The 20,417-nt window shown below is 37.7% G+C and overlaps 1 protein-coding gene and 1 pseudogene across 2 annotated transcripts in view; both read left to right on the forward strand.

Annotated features, from left to right (window-relative positions):
- LMBRD2 (LMBR1 domain containing 2) overlaps positions 1-2,216 on the forward strand; it is a 41,110-nt gene extending 38,894 nt beyond the window's left edge. For both annotated transcript variants that reach the window (XM_044917168.1, XM_021700487.1), the window contains exon 18: positions 7-2,216. In XM_044917168.1, the coding sequence (XP_044773103.1) occupies positions 7-67 (61 nt within the window). In that variant the 3' untranslated portion in view covers positions 68-2,216. The remainder of the gene's footprint in view (positions 1-6) is intronic.
- LOC110585043 overlaps positions 790-20,417 on the forward strand; it is a 27,171-nt pseudogene continuing 7,543 nt past the window's right edge.

Genomic DNA, 20,417 nt, shown 5'->3' on the forward strand with positions numbered 1-20,417 from the left:
TTTCAGGTATCAGCCTGGTGGACGATACCTCTCAATGTCTCAAACCGGAATATTTGATGATGTGTAAAGTCTGAAAGAATTTATGGAACAACTAACCAAGATCAACACATCAGTCCAGTCTTTATGAACATATGTGTGCCCTAGAATTTATACTGTACTCGTAGTGAAAAGTGTCAGGACAAAAAAAGGCACTGAAAGTTACTCACATCTTAGTAATAATAGTTTATTGCCCATTGAATAGAGTGTCATCTTTTTTATTACACACCATTCCTGAAGTGTCTGCCTTAAAAGTACCAGCGTAGTGGAAGGATTCAGTTCATGAGAAAGATCAGTATATGTTGAGAACAGGTAGTTCGGTTTGTTTCAGATTCATTTTTTTCGGGAAAGTTGTTTTAAAGATCCAAGAAAGCCATACGTCATAACTAAATAACATCATACGGTTTTATTATTGTGATTTACGTTTTTGCTGTTTTTAAAGAATATGTTAATCCTGTATTTCTCAACGAGATGGAGACCTCAAATAATAATGGTATTTACATAACCCACGTCTTAAAACAAGGCTTACTTACCAGACATAACTGAATGTAGAAAGCTCTTTTTCAACTCTGTATGCAAATTAGTGAAGTTTTTGCATGTATAATTAAGATTATACTTCAACTGATAGTGTTAGTATCTTTGGCATGTGTACTATAATTGGGTGATGTATTATTCTTTCAGTCTTTGCTAGTAACTGGAAATTACATTATGCTTTTGGTATTACTTTGTAAAAGATTTTCATTTCAGGGAGAAATGTTCACCTTTATCATTCAGCATATTGATTTAAGTATTGATCGTTCCACTCAAAGAGAATCTGAAGCATTAATGCGAAATAGTGGGTGGTTGTTGTTTTGTTTTGTTTTTAATAACCAAAGAGTCCCACAAAATTCTCTAATTTTTAAAGGTGCGTATTGATGCTTTGTGGAAAATAACATTTGGTTATTTAAAGGTAAAATGTGAATCCACTTACTATTATTATTAACACTTAAATTGTGGTTTATGTGTAATAATTTTGTTAAACATGCTTATTATTTTAAAAAAGCATTTTTAAACTTTTGTGTTTAAGCCAAAGTTGGGTATATTTGCAATCATCCATGTTTTATTGCACAGTGAATATTGCACAGTCGAACACAACATGCTTGCAGAGAGTTTTTCATGTCCCTGAAATGTTTACAACTCAGAGAATCCCTGCTGTGGATTCATCCAGTGGTGACTCTTTGTGAGCTTGCCACAACAGTCTCAGTTTAACACCTGCTATTCCGTGTAATTTTTAATAGTGTTCGCTTTCACTCTGAAGTATCCCAGGTTGAAAATGAATTATATGATCACCCTAACGATATGATTGTATGTTTCTTGAAAGTAATCTTCCCTTGACTCATAATTTTAAATTTTTTATTTTGCTTTTTACTTAGTATTATCATGTAAATTTTAAGAGACAGATCCATGCAGATACTGAAAGGAATAGTGTATCATCCTAATTATCTGATTTTGTTCAATTTTATGATATTTGAGGTTAGGTCCCTTTTAAAATAATTATAAACGGATAGAATTTATTCTCAGTCAAAGGTTATACAGGCTGCCCATTTGAGAATACACACACAGCCTTTCACTCTAAAGTGTGGTTAGAGAGCTATAGGCCAGAAGCAGAGATCATTTGGTACTGTTTGTAATTTCATGATTGACCATTGAATATCTCGGGCAAATTATGTAACCTTTCAGTGCCTCAATTTCTTCATTCGTGAAATGAAGATGATACTTGCTATTTACCTACTGATCTACCTCACAAAACTATTGTGAGGGTATATTGAGTTGATGTTGATATGCTGGAGTTTAAAAAACAAAACAAAATAAATTGTTTCCTGTGCTACTTTTCCTAGTGGTACTTGAAGGTGTTAAACGGAGAAACGATCAGCCCAGTTTCTTACAATTACAGGGAAGCTTTTAAGTCCCCAAAGCAAAAACTGTTTTGGACTAATTTATCTAAAGTGCTTTGAAAATAGTATTGTTGTATATTTGGTCTTTGGGTTTACCTTGGAATGTTTTCCTTAAGTATAATGTTGTTTCTCATCAGGTTTTGTCATGAAACCCAGATGCTGTAGAAGAAATAGAAGCAGAAAAAGAGATTATCCAGTCACTTTTGTAATTTATAATGCCCTAAAATAAATTGATAGGAATATGTAGGGGAATGTACTACTTTCCTTTATAATAATTGAAGTGTATGTAATACTTACTTCACAAATAACCTAGCTTCCTTTGTGACTTCTGAGTTATTTCCAAAATAACTTTTGGTTGTTTAAGTCTAGAGTGTTCAACTTTTTAAGCAGAATTTATCTTACAGGATTTTATATATGATCGTATAGGAAGGTTACCTGGCTGGAAAATTTGAGTTCATAAGGTAATGATTTAACCCCTGAAGAATAAAGAGTTTATTGATGGGGGAACTAAGTTAATATTTGTTAAGCCACCTTGTGTAAAAAAAGGTGGAGTAAGAACAGAAGTTTGCTGTTTGGGGAAGCTTATTAAAATGTAATGACCTCTACTGCAAAACATTACTACTAAATTCATACACTATAAATGCAAAGTAATTTCCTGAAGAATTACTTCTGATAATTAGCTTGTGATGTCTTTCTTATGTAATAATAGATATCTGGTTAAATTTTCTAAATTATTTTTCTAAATAATCATTAGGATAAGGATATTCAGTAAGCCAGTAATTCAAAACAACCACTGCAGAAAGTAATCACCTGTAAGTTGCCAATTAACTTTTGTTACTACATCAGTAACTGGTTCTTATCAGTGGAGCTTTTTTATAAAAATCATTATTAAAATAAGAAGTAAGGTATAAGCCTAATTATTAAAATTTGCTCTCTTACCAAATGAATCAAGGGCTTTCGAGTACTTTCAACACACAAGAGGTCCTCATTTCACAAGAGTGGTAAGAGCTAAATCAAAACATTCAAAGGTTTTCCATTTATAAAAAATAGATCAGAAAATTGGACAATCCACGCCATCAAAAATAAATACTGCGAATTGATTTGTTTTTGGACTCTACTGTTTATTAGAATATCCGTTCTTAAATTTACACTGGTTGTGTACCCAAATGACATTAAAAGTGGATAGGAAGTCAATTTGTGGGATTTTTTTTTAAGTACACTTCAGTGTATGGATGAAAGAATTTCATTTATGTACAGTAACAAACCTCATTTTTTTATCTTGTAATAGAGTCAGGGAACATTCTTGATGGTGTGTTGATTACCATCTTAAAGGAAAGTAAACTCTCCATATAATTCACACTGTTCAGTAATGTGAGTTTTGTACTTGTGATTTGAGTGGACCATGCCTGAAAATCACAAGGATAAGTATGTTTGCACTAGAGGCAAAACATGTCCCTGAAAAATCTTAACATACTTGAATCTCCAAAATGTAATGGATCATATTGCATTAAATTCTAAATGTTAAGGAGTAAATGGATTTCGAGTTTTATCTTTCCTTTCTTTTCTTCCTTCCTCATTGCTTTTATATCCTCCTTCCTTTCTGAAGCCTGTCTTTACAGTATGACTTTTAACGTGCTGACAGATTTTTTTTTGTTTTGTGTACACAGCTGTTTCTGATGATCAGTACACTCAAAAGGAACTAGTTCTGATTTCACATCCCACTACTCGAATAGCAGTATTGCACCTAAAGTAGTGAAACAGATTTTTCTAGACAACTAAGCAACATCTGAATGTAAATGTGATGTATGCTGGCTTGGTGTCTTGTCTTTAGGTCACTAAAGAAGGCACTTCATTAAAATGAATTACTCTCAGTGTCATGTTTTGGCATAAAAATGGATTTCCAAAAACAGTGATTGTTAAAAACAAAACAGAAAAGCAGAAAGATTAAGAAACTTGAGATACCTTTTTATGAAAAGGAATTCATAAATACCCTACATTGTTGTCAAAGTTTTCATTAGGAGAGGTTAGAACAATACAAGAAAGAGGGTTACAGGAGGCCTTCTAAAATATGAATTCCCTCCATGTAGGGTTCTTTTTCCCAATGGACTTTTTCCTGCTCAGAGAGCTAGAAGACCAAGCCGTGTCATCCCCTATCCCAACTCCTGCAGACTAGGCCCTATGAATCATCTTGCCCAGCAGAGCAGGCCCTAGCCCTACCCCATCCTTAATCCCATCAATGGGGACATAACCTCACCTCTAATTCCTTTCACACTCAGCCTGGTCCTCCTAAAATTTCATTATCATTGTCAAAGATTTGTCCATTGAGGTTGATTGAAGCCTTGCTATAATTTTTAATTTGTTAATGAAGCAAGAATATTGGCACTTTCCTCTTCTCATTGATATCCTAAAAGACATTTGTTTTTAACATACTCCCTGGAGAGAATTAACTTTTTTCTCCTGAAAATCTTTTCTTTAGTGGGTATCTTGATCTCAAATCATTTTATAAAAGGAGTTTTTTTCTTCTTCTGTATTTAGTGCAAAAGAGTAGAAAGAGTGGTTTACTATGGCAGACATATGTAGGGTAAAGTCATAATTTATTAATCTGACTGCACAACACCATTTTGAGTCAATATTACTGATATAAATCATAACAACCTAGTCACTTAGAGCTGAATTTCTCAAAAGAATGCTGGCTAGCATCTTCCCTATTTAGTACACCAAGTTGTAGGGGAGAGACTTGTATTTATTTTATTAAAAGCAATCCAATGGATTTATTTTTGTCCATACTTTGAAAACAGCTTGAAGGATTTTTCTCATTTTAGAAGGTAGAAAACATGTGGACATGTCTTTTAAATTACTGTAATCTAATAAATATTTATAAATTATAGTATTGAAAAAAGAGCTCTAATATCGATGTTGTTATTTTCTGGTATTTAATTTCTGTAAAATGTTTTTGTAACTAATTGTAGTGCTTTTAAGCAGTTTAAAAATCGTTCTCACATAAGTTCTGCCCACATCGTGTTTCCTTAGGGCAATATTCCAAAGTTCAGTAGTCCAGTGTGAATTTGAAATATTCCTTCCCCCCTTCAGTGTCTTTTTATATATACCACTACCCAAGCAAAGTATACCAAAAGCCTAATTTCTCTGTTGCATTAGTAAAGTACTTGTTATTTATTTAATTCAGTGGATTAGGTGAAATAGAAGATAAGTCTTTTCAAATGTGCATCTGATCGTAATTTTTCTAAGTGTTCATTATGTTCATCTTTGGTGCATGATGCCAAATTTATCTTTAATCAGCCATTACTACCTGATATGTAATGACAAATGTTTTCGTATCTGACCAATGGGTTGTAGATTTAACTATTTTTCTCTGCAGATTCTCACTACATTTTCAAATATGTATTTGGAAAAAGCTGCAAAGTGCTACCTATAAGTAAGTTAGCATCTTTGGCCTTATCTATGCATAATGTTCTCTCGGTTTGGTTTTGACAAACTCGTGGATTTGCAATTGCTTTGTAGTATTTTAACTTATTGTGATGTAATGAATTTTTTGAAATGTTTATTTGACTAGCTATTAAAATAGAGGAAATTATGTGGCTTTGCATGAAATAAAGTACATTTCTACAAGTTCCTAAGAATTTTGCTGATTATGTGTTTCATTTCATACCATCTTTGAGATTAAACTCCTAAGGAGCCTGAAGCTTTCTTTGTTCCTTACAAATATATTACCACTAATATTATATTACATTAGTAACATTACATTACAAACAAAATATTTTAAGATAATTAAATACGTGTACTTTAGGTTCTACATTACTTTATCCAGTGTTTATAATTAAAACAAGTAATTGTTACAAAAATTAGAAATCGATGAAATTTAAAGCAGGAAAACAATAAAATCAGCAAAACCAAAAGCTGGGTGCTTAAAAATATCAATAAAATTGATTAAATCCTAACCAGGCTAAGAAAACAGAGTTGCTTTCCTTTATACCAAAAACAACAATTGAAGTTTGAAATTAAAAACACAATACCATTTATATTAGTCCTAGCTAATGCAATTTAAGGCAAGAAAAGGAAATAAAAGATATACAGATTTGGAAGGAAGAATTAAAACTGTCTTTCTTAGCAGATGACGTGATTGTCTCTGTAGCAAATCTAAAGGAATTGACCAAAAAACCTCTTGGAATACATGATTATACTAAGGTTGCAGGATACAAGATCAATATATAAAAGTCAATCACTTTCCCATATAACCAATGGACAAGTAAAATTTGAAATTAAAAACACAATACCATTTATATTAGCACCTCCAACAGTGAAATACTTAGGTATAAACTTAACTATATATATGATCTATCGATCTATCTATACATATATATGTATAGAATGTATTACAAAACTGATGAAAGAAATTAAAGAACCGAATAAATGGAGAGATTCTATGTTCACAGAAAGACTCAACACTGTCAAGATATCAGTTCTTCCCAACTTGATCTATAGAGTCAATGCAATCCCAATCAAAATTCCAATAAGTTATTTTGTGGATATTGATAAACATTCCATTTATATGGCAAAGCCAAAGACCCAGAAGAGCTAACACAATATTGAGAGAGAATAACAAAGAGAATTGACACTTCAAATCTTACTATACAACTGCATAATCAAAACATTGTGAGATTGACAAGAGTAGACAGATCACTGAAACAGAATAGAAAGCCCAGAAATAGACCCACACATAGTCAATTGATCTTTGACAAAGGAACAAAGGCAATTCAATGGAGAAAGGATAGTCTTTTCAACAAATGATGCTTGAACAACTGAACAGCCACATGCCAAAAGGGAAAAAAAAAAAAAAGGAATCTAGACACTGCTCACTACACCTTTCATAAAAATTAACTTAAAATGAATCATAAACCTGAAACTATAACACAAAACTATAAAACTTCTAGACGATAACAGAAAAATAGGTGACTTTGGGCTTGGCAATGAGTATATATCACACAAAAATGTGTTTACGTGGACAAGAAGACATATAAGAAGAATGTTCATAACAGCATTATTCATAATAGCCTCAACCATAAACAGTTCAATAAACAATAGATTTATTTATCCAACATGATGGATATATACATGAAAAACTAAATGAAAATGAATTAATTGCAGCTATGCAACAACATAGATGAAGCAGTCAATAAAAATAGTCTTTGAGGAAGCCCAGACAGTGGCTTTACTAGACAAAGACTTTTGTTGCTGTTGTTTTTTATTTTATTTTATTATTATTTTTAATTATTAACATATATTACTTGTTTCAGGGGCACAGGTCTGTGATTCATTAGTCTTACACAACACACAGTGCTCACCACAACACATACCCTCAACAATGTCCATCACCCAGTCTCCCCAGCCCCCAGCCCCCCTCCCCTCCAGCAACCCTCAGTTTGTTTCCTGAGATTAAGAGTCTTATGGTTTGAGGAGGGGGAAAGATGGCGGAGGAGTAGGGGACCCTATTTCAACTGGTCCCCGGAATTGAGCTGGATATCTACCAGACCACTCTGAGCACCCACGAAACCAGCCTGAGATGTAAGAAGATCTGGATCTCTACAAACAGAATATCGCAGGCAGTTGGTTTTGAGGTACGAAGCGGAGAGCCGTGATTCTGCGGGCAGATATCGGAGGATAAACGGCAGCGGGAGGGTGCCTGGCCGTGGGGATCCTACACCACCAGTGAGCGACAGCCTCGCGCGCTGAGGGCGGGGCGCAGACTCGCAGACTGGTAGCTGCGGGGAAAGGACTCTAGGGCAGCCCCCGGGGCGGAAACCCGGAGCGGTGGGGTCGTGCCTGCGAACTGCAGCCCCCCCAGATGGAAACCCGGAGTGGCAGGGTTGTGCGCGCACGAACTGGGAGCGGCTGGTGGTTTTAGAAGCACAAAGGATAGAGATGAGCCCCGGCCTGGAGGCAGGACTGGGAGCGCTGCGGAAGGGCACACAACCCAGGCTGCTGCAGTTTATAGCAGCACGGACAGAAATGGAGACGGTGTGGCCTGGAGAGCTCACTGAAGAACAGACTGAGGTCTCTCTGCTCTGAGGCAGAGGGTTGGAAACGGTCTCTTCTGCTCTGACTCGTGGAAGAGACGTGGAAAGCCACCAGGGAAAGGCGCCAGAGAACAAAAGCCCCCAAAACTGATTCCCACTGAGCCCATCCCCCACCACAGGGGGGCAGGGCAACTCCGCCCAAACAGGGTTGCCTGAGTAACAGTGCAGCAGGCCCCTCCCGCAGAAGACAGGCTGGGAAAACAAGAGGCCAGCAACCCTAAGGTCCCAAGAAAACAGGTGCATCTTGCTTGGGTTCTGGTCAATAATTTGGACTCTATACATTCCCTCAAACACCCATCAACAGAATGACTAGGAGGAGGAGCCCTCAAAATAGAAAAGAATCAGAGATTATGACTTATGCTGCAGATTTACAAATGGATGCAGACATAACCAAGATGTCGGAGATGGAATTCAGGCTAGCAATTGTGAAGACAATGGCTAGAATGGAGAAATCAATTAATGGCAACATAGTGTCTCTAAGGGCAAAAATAAAAGGTGAATTGGCAGAACTTCAAAATGCTATCAATGAGATCCAATCCAATCTAGATAATCTAACAGCTAGGGTAACTGAGGCAGAAGAGAGAATAAGCGACCTGGAAGACAATATAATAGATAAAAAGGGAAAAGAGGAGGCCAGGGAAAAACAACTCAGAATCCATGAAAATAGAATCAGAGAAATAAGTCACACCATGAAGCATTCCAATGTCAGAATAATTGGAATCCCGGAGGGAGTGGAGAGAGAGAGAGGGCTAGAAGATGTATTTGAACAAATCATAGCTGAGAACTTCCCTAATCTGGGGAATGAAACAAACATTTGAGTCCTAGAGGCAGAGAGGACCCCTCCTAAGATCAAGGAAAACAGGCCAACACCCCAGCATGTAATAGTAAAACTTGCAAATCTTAGAACCAAGGAAACCATCTTAAGGGCAGTTAGGGGGAAGAGATTCCTCACGTACAGAGGGAGGAACATCAGAATAACGTCAGACCTATCCACAGAGACCCGGCAAGCCAGAAAGGCCTGGCAAGACATATTCAGGGTACTAAATGAGAAGAACATGCAGCCAAGAATACTTTATCCGGCAAGGCTTTCCTTTAGAATGGATGGAGAGATGCGGAGCTTCCATGACCGGCAGAAACTGAAAGAATATGTGACCACTAAGCCGGCCCTGCCAGAAATATTAAGGGGGGTTCTATAAAAGGAGAAAGACCTCAAGAGTGATATACAACAGAAATTTACGGGGACAATCTATAAAAACAACGTCTTCACAGGCAACATGATGACAATTAATTCATATCTTTCAATAATCATTCTCAACGTGAACGGCCTAAACACTCCCATAAAACGGCACAGGGTTGCAGACTGGATAAAAAGACAGGACCCATCCATATGCTGTCTACAAGAGACTCATTTTGAACCTAAAGATACATCCAGACTGAAAGTGAAGGGATGGAGATCCATCTTCCATGCCAGCGGACCTCAAAAGAAAGCTGGGGTAGCAATTCTTATATCAGACAAATTAGATTTTAAACTAAAGTCTGTAATTAGGGACCCAGAAGGACACTATATCATTCTTAAAGGGTCTATCCAACAAGAAGATCTAACAGTTGTAAATATCTATGCCCCCAACATGGGAGCAGCCATCTACATAAGCCAACTGTTAACCAAAATAAAGAGTCATATTGATAACAATATGTTAATTGTAGGAGACCTCAATACTCCACTCTCAGCAATGGACAGATCATCTAAGCAGAAAATCAACAAGGAAACAAGAGCTTTGAATGATACATTGGACCAGATGGACCTCATAGATATTTACAGAACATTCCACCCTAAAACAATAGAATACTCATTCTTCTCGAGTGCACATGGAACTTTCTCCAGAATAGACCATATACTGGGTCACAAATCAGGTCTCAACTGATACCAAAAGATTGAGATTATTCCCTGCATATTCTCAGACCACAATGCTCTAAAACTGGAACTCAATCACAAGAAAACATTTGGCAGAAATTCAAACACTTGGAAGCTAAAGACCACTCTGCTCAAGAATGTTTGGGTCAACCAGGAAATCAAAGAAGAGCTTAAACAATTCATGGAAATCAATGAGAACGAAAACACATCAGTCCAAAACCTATGGGATACTGCAAAGGCAGTCCTAAGGGGGAAATACATAGCCATCCAAGCCTCACTCAAAAAAATAGAAAAATCCCGAATTCACCAACTAACTCTACACCTTAAAGAACTAGAGAAAAAGCAACAAACGATGCCCAAGTCACGCATTAGAAGAGAAATAATTAAAATTAGAGCAGAATTCAATGAATTAGAAACCAGAAACACAGTAGATCAGATCAACGAAACTAGAAGTTGGTTCTTTGAAAGAATTAATAAGATCGATAAACCACTGGCCACACTTATCCAAAAGAAAAGAGAAAGGACCCAAATTAATAAAATTATGAATGAAAGGGGAGAGATCATGACTAACACCAAGGAAATAGAACCAATTATTAAAAATTATTATCAACAACTATATGCCAATAAATTGAGCAATCTGGATGAAATGGAGGCCTTCCTGGAAACCTACAAGCTGCCAAGACTGAAACAGGAAGAAATTGACAACCTGAATAGGCCAATAACCAGTAACGATTTTGAAGCAGTGATCAAAAACCTCCCAAAAAACAAGAGTCCAGGACCTGATGGATTCCCTGGGGAATTCTACCAAACATTCAAGGAAGAAATAATACCTTTTCTACTGAAGCTGTTTCAAAAAATAGAAACAGAAGGAAAACTTCCAAACTCATTCTATGAGGCCAGCATCACCTTAATCCCCAAACCAGGCAAAGACCCCATCAAAAAGGAGAATTTCAGACCGATATCCCTAATGAATATGGATTCCAGAATCCTCAACAAAATCCTAGGTAATAGGATCCAACAATACATTAAAAGGATCATCCACCACGACCAAGTGGGATTTATGCCCGGGATGCAAGGGTGGTTCAACATTCGCAAATCAATTGATGTGATAGAACACATTAATAAGAGGAGGGAGAAGAACCATATGGTCCTCTCAATTGATGCAGAAAAAGCATTTGACAAAATACAACATCCTTTCCTGATTAAAACTCTCCAGAGTATAGGGATAGAGGGAACATTCCTCAATTTCATAAAATCCATCTATGAAAAACCCACAGCGAATATCATCCTCAATGGGGAAAAGCTGAGAACCTTTCCCTTAAGATCAGGAACACATCAAGGGTGCCCACTCTCACCACTGTTGTTCAACATAGTACTAGAAGTCCTAGCAACAGCAATCAGACAACAAAAAGAAATAAAAGGTATTCAAATTGGCAAAGAAGAAGTCAAACTCTTTTCACAGATGACATGATACTTTATGTGGAAAACCCAAAAGACTACACCCCCAAATTACTAGAACTCATACAGCAATTCAGTAATGTGGCAGGATACAAAATCAATGCACAGAAATCAGTTGCTTTCTTATACACTAACAATGCAACTGTAGAAAGAGAAATTAGAGAAATGATTCCATTTACAATAGCACCAAAAACCATAAGATACCTTGGAATAAACCTAACCAAAGAGGTAAAGGATCTATACTCTAGGAACTACAAAACACTGATGAAAGAAATTGAAGAAGACACAAAAAGATGGAAAAATATTCCATGCTCATGGATCGGAAGAATAAACATTGTGAAAATGTCTATGCTACCCAGAGCAATCTATACCTTCAATGCCATCCCGATCAAAATTCCAATGACATTTTTCAAAGTGCTGGAACAAACCATCCTAAAATTTGTATGGAATCAGAAAAGACCCTGAATCGCCAAGGAAATGTTGAAAAAGAAAAACAAAGCTGGGGGCATCACGTTGCCTGATTTCAAGCTATATTACAAAGCTGTGATCACCAAGACAGCATGGTACTGGCACAAAAACAGACACATAGACCAATGGAACAGAATAGAGAACCCAGTATGGACCCTCAACCCTATGGTCAAATAATATTCGACAAAGCAGGAAAAAATATGCAATGGAAAAAAGACAGTCTCTTCAATAAATGGTGCTGGGAAAATTGGACAACCACATGCAGAAGAATGAAACTCGAACATTCTCTAACACCATTCACAAAGATAAACTCAAAGTGGATGAAAGACCTCAATGTGAGGCAGGAATCCATCAAAATCCTAGAGAAGAACATAGGCAGTAACCTCTTTGACATCGCCCACAGCAACTTCTTTCAAGATACATCTCCAAAAGCTAGTGAAACAAAAGCAAAAATGAACTTTGGGGACTTCATCAAGATAAAAAGCTTCTGCATAGGAAAGGAAACAGTCAACAAAACAAAGAGGCAACCCACAGAATGGGAGAAGATATTTGCAAATGACACTACAGATAAAGGGCTGGTATCCAAGATCTATAAAGAACTTCTCAAACTCAACACCCACAAAACAAATAATCAAGTCAAAAAGTGGGCAGAAGATATGAAAAGACACTTCTCTGAAGAAGACATACAAATGGCTAACAGACACCTGAAAAAATGTTCATCATCATTAGCCATCAGGGAAATCCAAATCAAAACCACATTGAGATACCACCTTATACCAGTTAGAATGGCAAAAATGGACAGGGAAAGAAACAACAAATATTGGAGAGGTTGTGGAGAAAGGGGAACTCTCTTATACTGTTGGTGGGAATGCAAGTTGGTACAGCCACTTTGGAAAAGAGTGTGGAGGTTCCTCAAAAATTTAAAAATAGAGCTACCCTATGACCCAGCAATTGCACTCCTGGGTATTTACCCCAAAGACACAGATGTAGTGAAAAGAAGGGCCATATGCACCCCAATGTTCATAGCAGCAATGTCCACAATAGCCAAACTGTGGAAAGAGCTGAGATGCCCTTCAACAGATGAATGGATAAAGAAGATGTGGTCCATATCTACAATGGAATATTACTCAGCCATCAGAAAAGATGAATACCCAACTTTTACATTAACATGGATGGGACTGGAGGAGATGCTAAGTGAAATAAGTCAAGCAGAGAAAGTCAATTATCATATGGTTTCACTTATTTGTGGGACATAAGGAATAACATGGAGGACATTAGGAGAAGGAAGGGAAAAATGAAGGGGGGGAATCTGAGGGAGAGATGAACCATGAGAGACTATGGACTCTGAGAAACAAACAGGGTTTTAGAGGGGAGGGGGGAGGGGGGATTGGTTAGCCTGGTGATGGGTTTTAAGGAAGGCACGTACTGCATGGAGCACTGGGTGTTATATGAAAACAATGGATCGTGGATCACCACATCAAAAACCAATGATGTATTGTATGGTGACTAACATAACATAATAAAATTTAAAAAAAGAAACCACTTAATACAACTCAACACCAATAAATAAATAAATAAATAAATAAATAAATAAATATCAAGACAAAAAAATAATAATCCTCAATAATTGTCAAATTAATAGAATAATAAATAACATTTATTGAGTGTTTAAAAAAAAAAGAGTCTTATGGTTTGCCTCCCTCTCTGGTTTCATCTTGTTTCATTTTTTCCTCTCTTCCCCTATGATCCTCTGCATTGTTTCTTAAATTCCACATATCAGTGAGGTCATATGATAATTGTCTTTCTCTGATTGACTTATTTTGCTTAGCATAATACCCTCCAGTTCCATCCATGTCTTTGCAAATGGCAAGATTTCATTTTTTGATGGCTGCGTAATATTCCTCTGTGTGTGTGTGTGTGTGTGTGTGTGTGTGTGTGTGTGTGTACCACATCTTCTTTATCCATTCATCTGTCAATGGACATCTTGGCTCTTTGCATAGTTTGGCTATTGTGGACATTGCTGCTATAAACATTGGGGTACAGGTGCCTCTTCAGATCACTACATTTCTATCTTTGGGGTAATTACCCAGTAGTGCAATTGCTGGGTTATAGGGTAACTCTATTTTCAACTTTCTGAGGAAACTCCATATTGTTTTCCAGAGTGGCTACACCAGCTTGCATTCCCACCAACAGTGTAGGAGGGTTCCCCTTTCTCTGCATCCTCACCAACATCTGTCCTTTCCTGATTTGTTAATTTTAGCCATTCTGACGTGTGAGGTGGTATCTCATTGAGGTTTTGATTTGGATTTCCCTGATGCTGAGCGATGTTGAGCACTTTTTCATGTGTCTGTTGGCCATTTGGATGTCTTCTTTGGAAAAATGTCTGTTCATGTCCTCTGCCCATTTCTTGATTGGATTCTTTGTTCTTTGGGTGTTGAGTTTGATAAGTTCTTTATAGATTTCGTATACTAGCCCTTGATCTGATATGTCATTTGCAAATATCTTCTCCCATTCTGTCGGTTGTCTTTTGGTTTTGTTGACTGTTTCCTTTGCTGTGCAAAAGCTTTTTATCTTGATGAAGTCCCAATAGTTCATTTTTGCCCTTGCTTCCCTTGCCTTTGGAGATGTGTCTAGCAAGAAGTTGCTGCAGCCGAGGTTGAAGAGGTTGCTGCCTGTGTTGTCCTCAAGGATTTTGATGGATTCCTATCTCACATTTAGGTCTTTCATCCATTTTGAGTCTATTTTTGTGTATGGTGTAAGGAAATGGTCCAGTTTCCTTCTTCTGCATGTGGCTGTCCAATTTTCCCAACACCATTTGTTGAAGAGACTGTCTTTTTTCCTTTGGACATTCTTTCCTGCTTTGTCGAAGATTAGTTGACCATAAATTTGAGGGTCCATTTCTGGGCTCTCTATTCTGTTCCATTGATCTATGTGTCTGTTTTTATGCCAGTACCATACTGTCTTGATGATGACAGCTTTGTAATAGAGCTTGAAGTCCAAAATTGTGATGCCACCAGCTTTGGTTTTCTTTTTCAACATTCCTTTGGCTATTTGGGGTCTTTTCCAGTTCCATACAAATTTTAGGATTATTTGTTCCAGTTCTGTGAAAAAAAATTGATGGTATTTTTTTTTTTTTAAAGATTTTATTTATTTATTTGAGACAGAGAGAATGAGAGACAGAGAGCATGAGAGGGAGGAGGGTCAGAGGGAGAAGCAGACTCCCTGCCGAGCAGGGAGCCCGATGCGGGACTCGATCCCGGGACTCCAGGATCATGACCTGAGCCGAAGGCAGTCGCTTAACCAACTGAGCCACCCAGGCGCCCTGATGGTATTTTGATAGGGATTGCATTGAATGTGTAGATTGCTCTACGTAGCATAAACATTTTAACAATATTTGTTCTTCCAGTCTATGAGCATGGAACGTTTTTCCATTTCTTTGTGTCTTCCTCAATTTCTTTCATGAGTATTCTATAGTTTTCTGATTACAGATCCTTTGCCTCTTTGGTTAGATTTATTCGTAGGTTACTTATGGTTTTGGGTGCAATTGTAAACGGGATTGACTCCTTAATTTCTCTTCCTTCTATCTCATTGTTGGTGTATAGAAATGCAACTGATTTCTGTGCATTGATTTTATATCCTGCCACTTTAAGCCAGTGATTACAAATGTATTCGAAGAACTAATGGCAGTTGTGTCTAAAGAACTAAATGAAAGTATGAGAACAATGAGAGTGACTACTAATTGTCTTTTGAGGGTGAGGAAATGTTCTAAAATTGATTGTGGTGTTGGCTGCACAACTCTGCAGATATCCTAAAACCCACTAAATTGTATACTTTTAAAGAATAAATGTAGGTTATGTGAATTATAACTCAATAGAGATGTTATTAAAGAGAAAAGAAAATGGGGGCGCCTGGGTGGCTCAGTCATTGGGCGTCTGCCTTCGGCTCAGGTCATGATCCCAGAATTCTGGGATCGAGCCCCACATCGGGCTCCCTGCGCAGCAGGAAGCCTGCTTCTCCCTCTCCCACTCCCCCTGCTTGTGTTCCCTCTCTTGCTGTGTCTCTCTCTGTCAAATAAATAAAATCTTTAAACAAACAAACAAACAAACAAAAAACAAGAAAATGAAAAAAATCTGAGTTATAAATAAGGGAAAGAACTAAAATTGGGTCTCTTAATATTTTTTTTAATCTAGGTGTGTGATATATTTGATTAGTTTTTCTCTTCTGTCTCTTTGATTTTAAAGATTATTTATTTATTTATTTGAGAGAGAGAGAATGAGAGAGAGCACATGAGAGCGGGGAGGGTCAGAGGGAGAAGCAGACTCCCTGCCGAGCAGGGAGCCCGATGCGGGACTCGATCCAGGGACTCCAGGATCATGACCTGAGCCGAAGGCAGTCGCTTAACCAACTGAGCCACCCAGGCGCCCTGTCTCTTTGATTTTAAAAAGGAGAAAAAAATACCAAATTGTCAGTTGGTCTCCTCCTGAAGAATATAAACAGGAATTCAAGAAAAATTTTGATCTCCTTTTAAAGGAAGCTTTGCTTGGGAGGTAGTAGTTGTTTTGTTTTGTTTTTTTTAAACAAAAATAAGCAATTATTATAATAATCTCTGAACCGATCACTTCAGACAGTCTTGGAGACATTCCCAGCTTGTTCAACTTCCAAGGCTGAATGAATAGATATTACCCTTAGAAATTGGGGTGAATCTCACCTTATGAAATTCTCCTACTTCTCTCCTTGCCTTCAATCTCTTCAGCTTAGGGACAGTGATGGACAGCTCACCATTTCATTGTTGGATAAAGTCACAGTCACTCAATTTCACTTCTTTCTCTTTTCATAAATTTTTTGTTGATGGGGGTCACTTACAAAGATTGATTTTTGCAGAACTTGAAGACGGCCATTAAGATCCATTCATTGTAGAACTGGAACTTGGCTATTTAAAACTCACTTTTAGCCTTGCAGATGGTAAGTCATGAGACTGACTCTTGGAAATTCCACTCATCTGAATCTCAAAATGACAAGGAAGTACTCATCTGAAGTATGAAAGCATAGAGAGAAAAATCATGCTGTCTGTGTTAAGTAGGATGCCCTTGCTCCTCCCTTATTTCTGAGAAAAGATGTGACTCACTAGTCAAGGCATTTCTTAAATAATGCCTCCTCCATAAAATCTGTTTTATTTACCTCATTTCTTCCTCTAAGCTTCTCTGTATGACTGACTTAACATTTACTTTTGTGCTTTCTCTTTTTCATTAAAAAAGATTTATTGGGGACTTAATATGTGCCAGGCAACAAAGGGGTTAGAGACAGAGCAGAGAATGAAAGCTATTGGAAAACCAAAAAAAATCCCCAAGTCTTCCCTCTGTTCTCCCATCCTCCAACTAGATTTAACACTTTCAGAGTGTGACCTATAGGGCCTAGCACTGTGTTTCTGCAAGTGTTTTCTCTCTCGTATTAAGTTAATGTTTATATTTTCATGTGATAATTTCCAAAAATTTATACCAGATGTCTTGAATTTTTCAAAACTATTCCATGTTACCTTAATTTTTTTTATTTTTTTATTTTTATTTATTTATTTTTTAAAGATTTTATTTATTTATTTGAGAGAAAGAGAGTGAGAGAGAGCATGAGAGGGGAGAGGGTCAGAGGGAGAAGCAGACTCCCCACTGACTGGGGAACCTGATGTGGGACTCGATCCTGGGACTCCAGGATCATGACCTGAGCTGAAGGCAGTTGCTTAACCAACTGAGCCACCCAGGCACCCAATTTTTTTTTTTTTAAATAGGCTCCACACCCAACATGGGGCTTGAACTCATGACACTGAGATCAAGAGTCACATGCTCTACCAACTGAGCCAGCCAGGTGCCCCTTTAAACATTTTTTTAAATGCTTAATTTTAAAAATGTATCCCTACTGATGTATGTGGAATTGGTAGTAGCACACAGAGAGAATCACGGTACTAATTGCTAAGCTAACTAGGTTGTTTGTACACTTTCATAATGCCTAGCTCTTTCTTTTGAAACACTTAACACACTGATAATTTTTTACTTGTAATGATTTGCTAGACATCTGCTTCCCCTGTCAAACCGTAAGCTCCATCAGGGGAAAGGTCATGTTTTCCTTGCATAGTACTAGATCCACAGAATCTATCATAGTGTATAGCACATAGTAGGCAGAAGGTAAACATTTATTACTGAAAGGTCAAGATTTATAAAAAGACTAGGTCAGATTGTAAGTTACATCTTATTTGACTAGCTTTTTACAGTTATTGAAACCTTTGATATTGCCCCAGATATAATTAGGAAAATTATCCTGATTTGATCATTGAATTCAAGAAGCCTCCTTGGCTTCCTCTCTGGCTTAAAGTAGTGGTCTGTCTGCCACCCCCACTCCCCGATCCAATCAGAACACCCTCGTTAAACTTACTAAACTGACTGCCGTTTGGTCCCATTTATTTTCTCCTCATAATCTTGTGTCCTTTTGGAAGAAGCCTGCCCTGCCCATCACACTCTGCTGAAATGACAAAACATCTTCCTCTCTCTTGCCCCCAATAATTATCAGAAATTATCCTCAGAGAAAGAATTTTCTTCATTGAAAAATAACTTTTAACAACTTTTGTCCCAACATTAGTTCATTCTATCTTCTTCTTTCTCCTGAACAAATAAAAAAAAATAGTTGAACCAGGGGCACCTGGGTGGCTCAGTTGGTTAAGGGTCTGACTCTTGGTTTCAGCTCAAGTCACGATCTCAGAGTTGTGAAATTGAGCCCCACATCAGGCTCAGTGCTTAGCGCAGAATCTGCTTGAGATTCTCTCTCTCCCCCTCTCCCAACCCCTTTGCCCCTCCCACCACTCTCTTGCTCTCAAATAAATAAATAAAATCTTTAAAAAAATAGTTGAACCATTTAAATACACATGAATAGTGGTATACCCTGTGTCCTTATGTTAGGATAAATGCGTATTTGCTTTCTCTCTCTCTCTCTCTCTCTCTCTCTCTCTCTCTCTCTCAGGATGGTATTTCTCAACCCTGGCTGCATATTAGAATCACCTGAGGAACTTTGAACAATACTTATGTTTGGGGCCCACTTTCAGGAAGTCTTATGTAAATTATTTATGGTGAAGTCCAGGCATAGCTATATTTGTAAAGCTCCCTAGGAATTATAGCACGTAGTCAGGGTAGAGACCTTCCCCCTGGAGCCATGTTTCTATCTCTCCCTTCACCACTCACCAGAGGGCATAGGGCAGGGCTCTCACCTAAGGGTAATCTTTAAGTGGTGGGTCTTCACTTTAGCAAAAGGAAATCAAGCAACTGATGGCTGATCTTCAGTTTATAAGTCTGTATCCTAGTTGGAATCTCATTTTTCAGCCCAATTGTGGATCCTGAATTCAGTGCAGAATCACCATAGCAAATGTTTAAACATTATTAGAAGAAAAGTAAGTGAATCCCCAATAAAACAAAGTAAATGCTCAAGTAAAAGCTAACACAGGGAGTGCCTGGGTGGCTCAGTTGGTTAGGCGACTGCCTTCGGCTCAGGTCATGATCCTGGAGTCCCGGGATCAAGTCCCACATCGGGCTCCCTACTCAGCGGGGAGTCTGCTTCTCCCTCTGACCCTCCCCCCTCTCATGTGCTCTCTCTCTCTCTCATTCTCGCTCTTTCAAATAAATAAATAAATAAAATCTTAAAAAAAAAAAGCTGACACAGGACATTAATCTTCAGCAAGGTTTTCAGAATTTGTACCACAGAAGAGGCCCTTAGAGGTAGATAAAAGTTCAAAGTCCTTATTCACTGGCCCTTAAGTGGGAAGCCCAAGCAACAGTGACCTTTTTGAAAGTTTTGTTGCCAGTGGAGTGTGAAGGCATCCATTGGCCCAGTAGTTGAAAGCAAGAAACCAGCAGATATCACATGCACACAGTTTCTACAGTGGTTTCTCCAATGGAAAATGCCGTTTTTTCACTTATGTTCATGGGACCCTGACATCAAGATGCTTATAGCCCCGGAAAAATAAATCCTACACATGTACATTCAAGAACAAAGTTCACATATGAATGAAGGTCATACAGAGCATCATGGATGAGCTTCAGCATTTAGCCAGTGGAGAGAGATCATGGGCACCAGCTATAGCTGTTAACATCTCCCAGGGCAGGAAGAGCATCAAAAGATGGGTAGGATTTCCATGAGGGGAAGAAAGGAAGAGGGAGGAAAACAGGAATATTCTAAGCCTCAGAAAGAATTGTAGCAAAGAAAAAAAAAAACAAGGAAATGACATGGTAGATTTAGAGATCATGAAAAGACCAGCATCTAGAGCAGAAAGTTCTCAAGAGAGAACAATAGAACAGGTTATTACCAAAAGTGCTTTCTAAGTATTCACTTCTGGTGCCAAGATTCTTTCGTGTGTTTCAAGATTAACACCGTCCATGAATATTGAATATCTCTCCCTCCTTTCTTTCTTTCTTTTCTTTCTTTCTTCTTTCTTTCTTTTCTTTCTTTCTTTCTTTCTTTCTTTCTTTCTTTCTTTCTTTCTTT

The sequence above is a fragment of the Neomonachus schauinslandi genome, chromosome 7, assembly GCF_002201575.2.
Source record: "Neomonachus schauinslandi chromosome 7, ASM220157v2, whole genome shotgun sequence".
Taxonomy (NCBI): domain Eukaryota; kingdom Metazoa; phylum Chordata; class Mammalia; order Carnivora; family Phocidae; genus Neomonachus; species Neomonachus schauinslandi.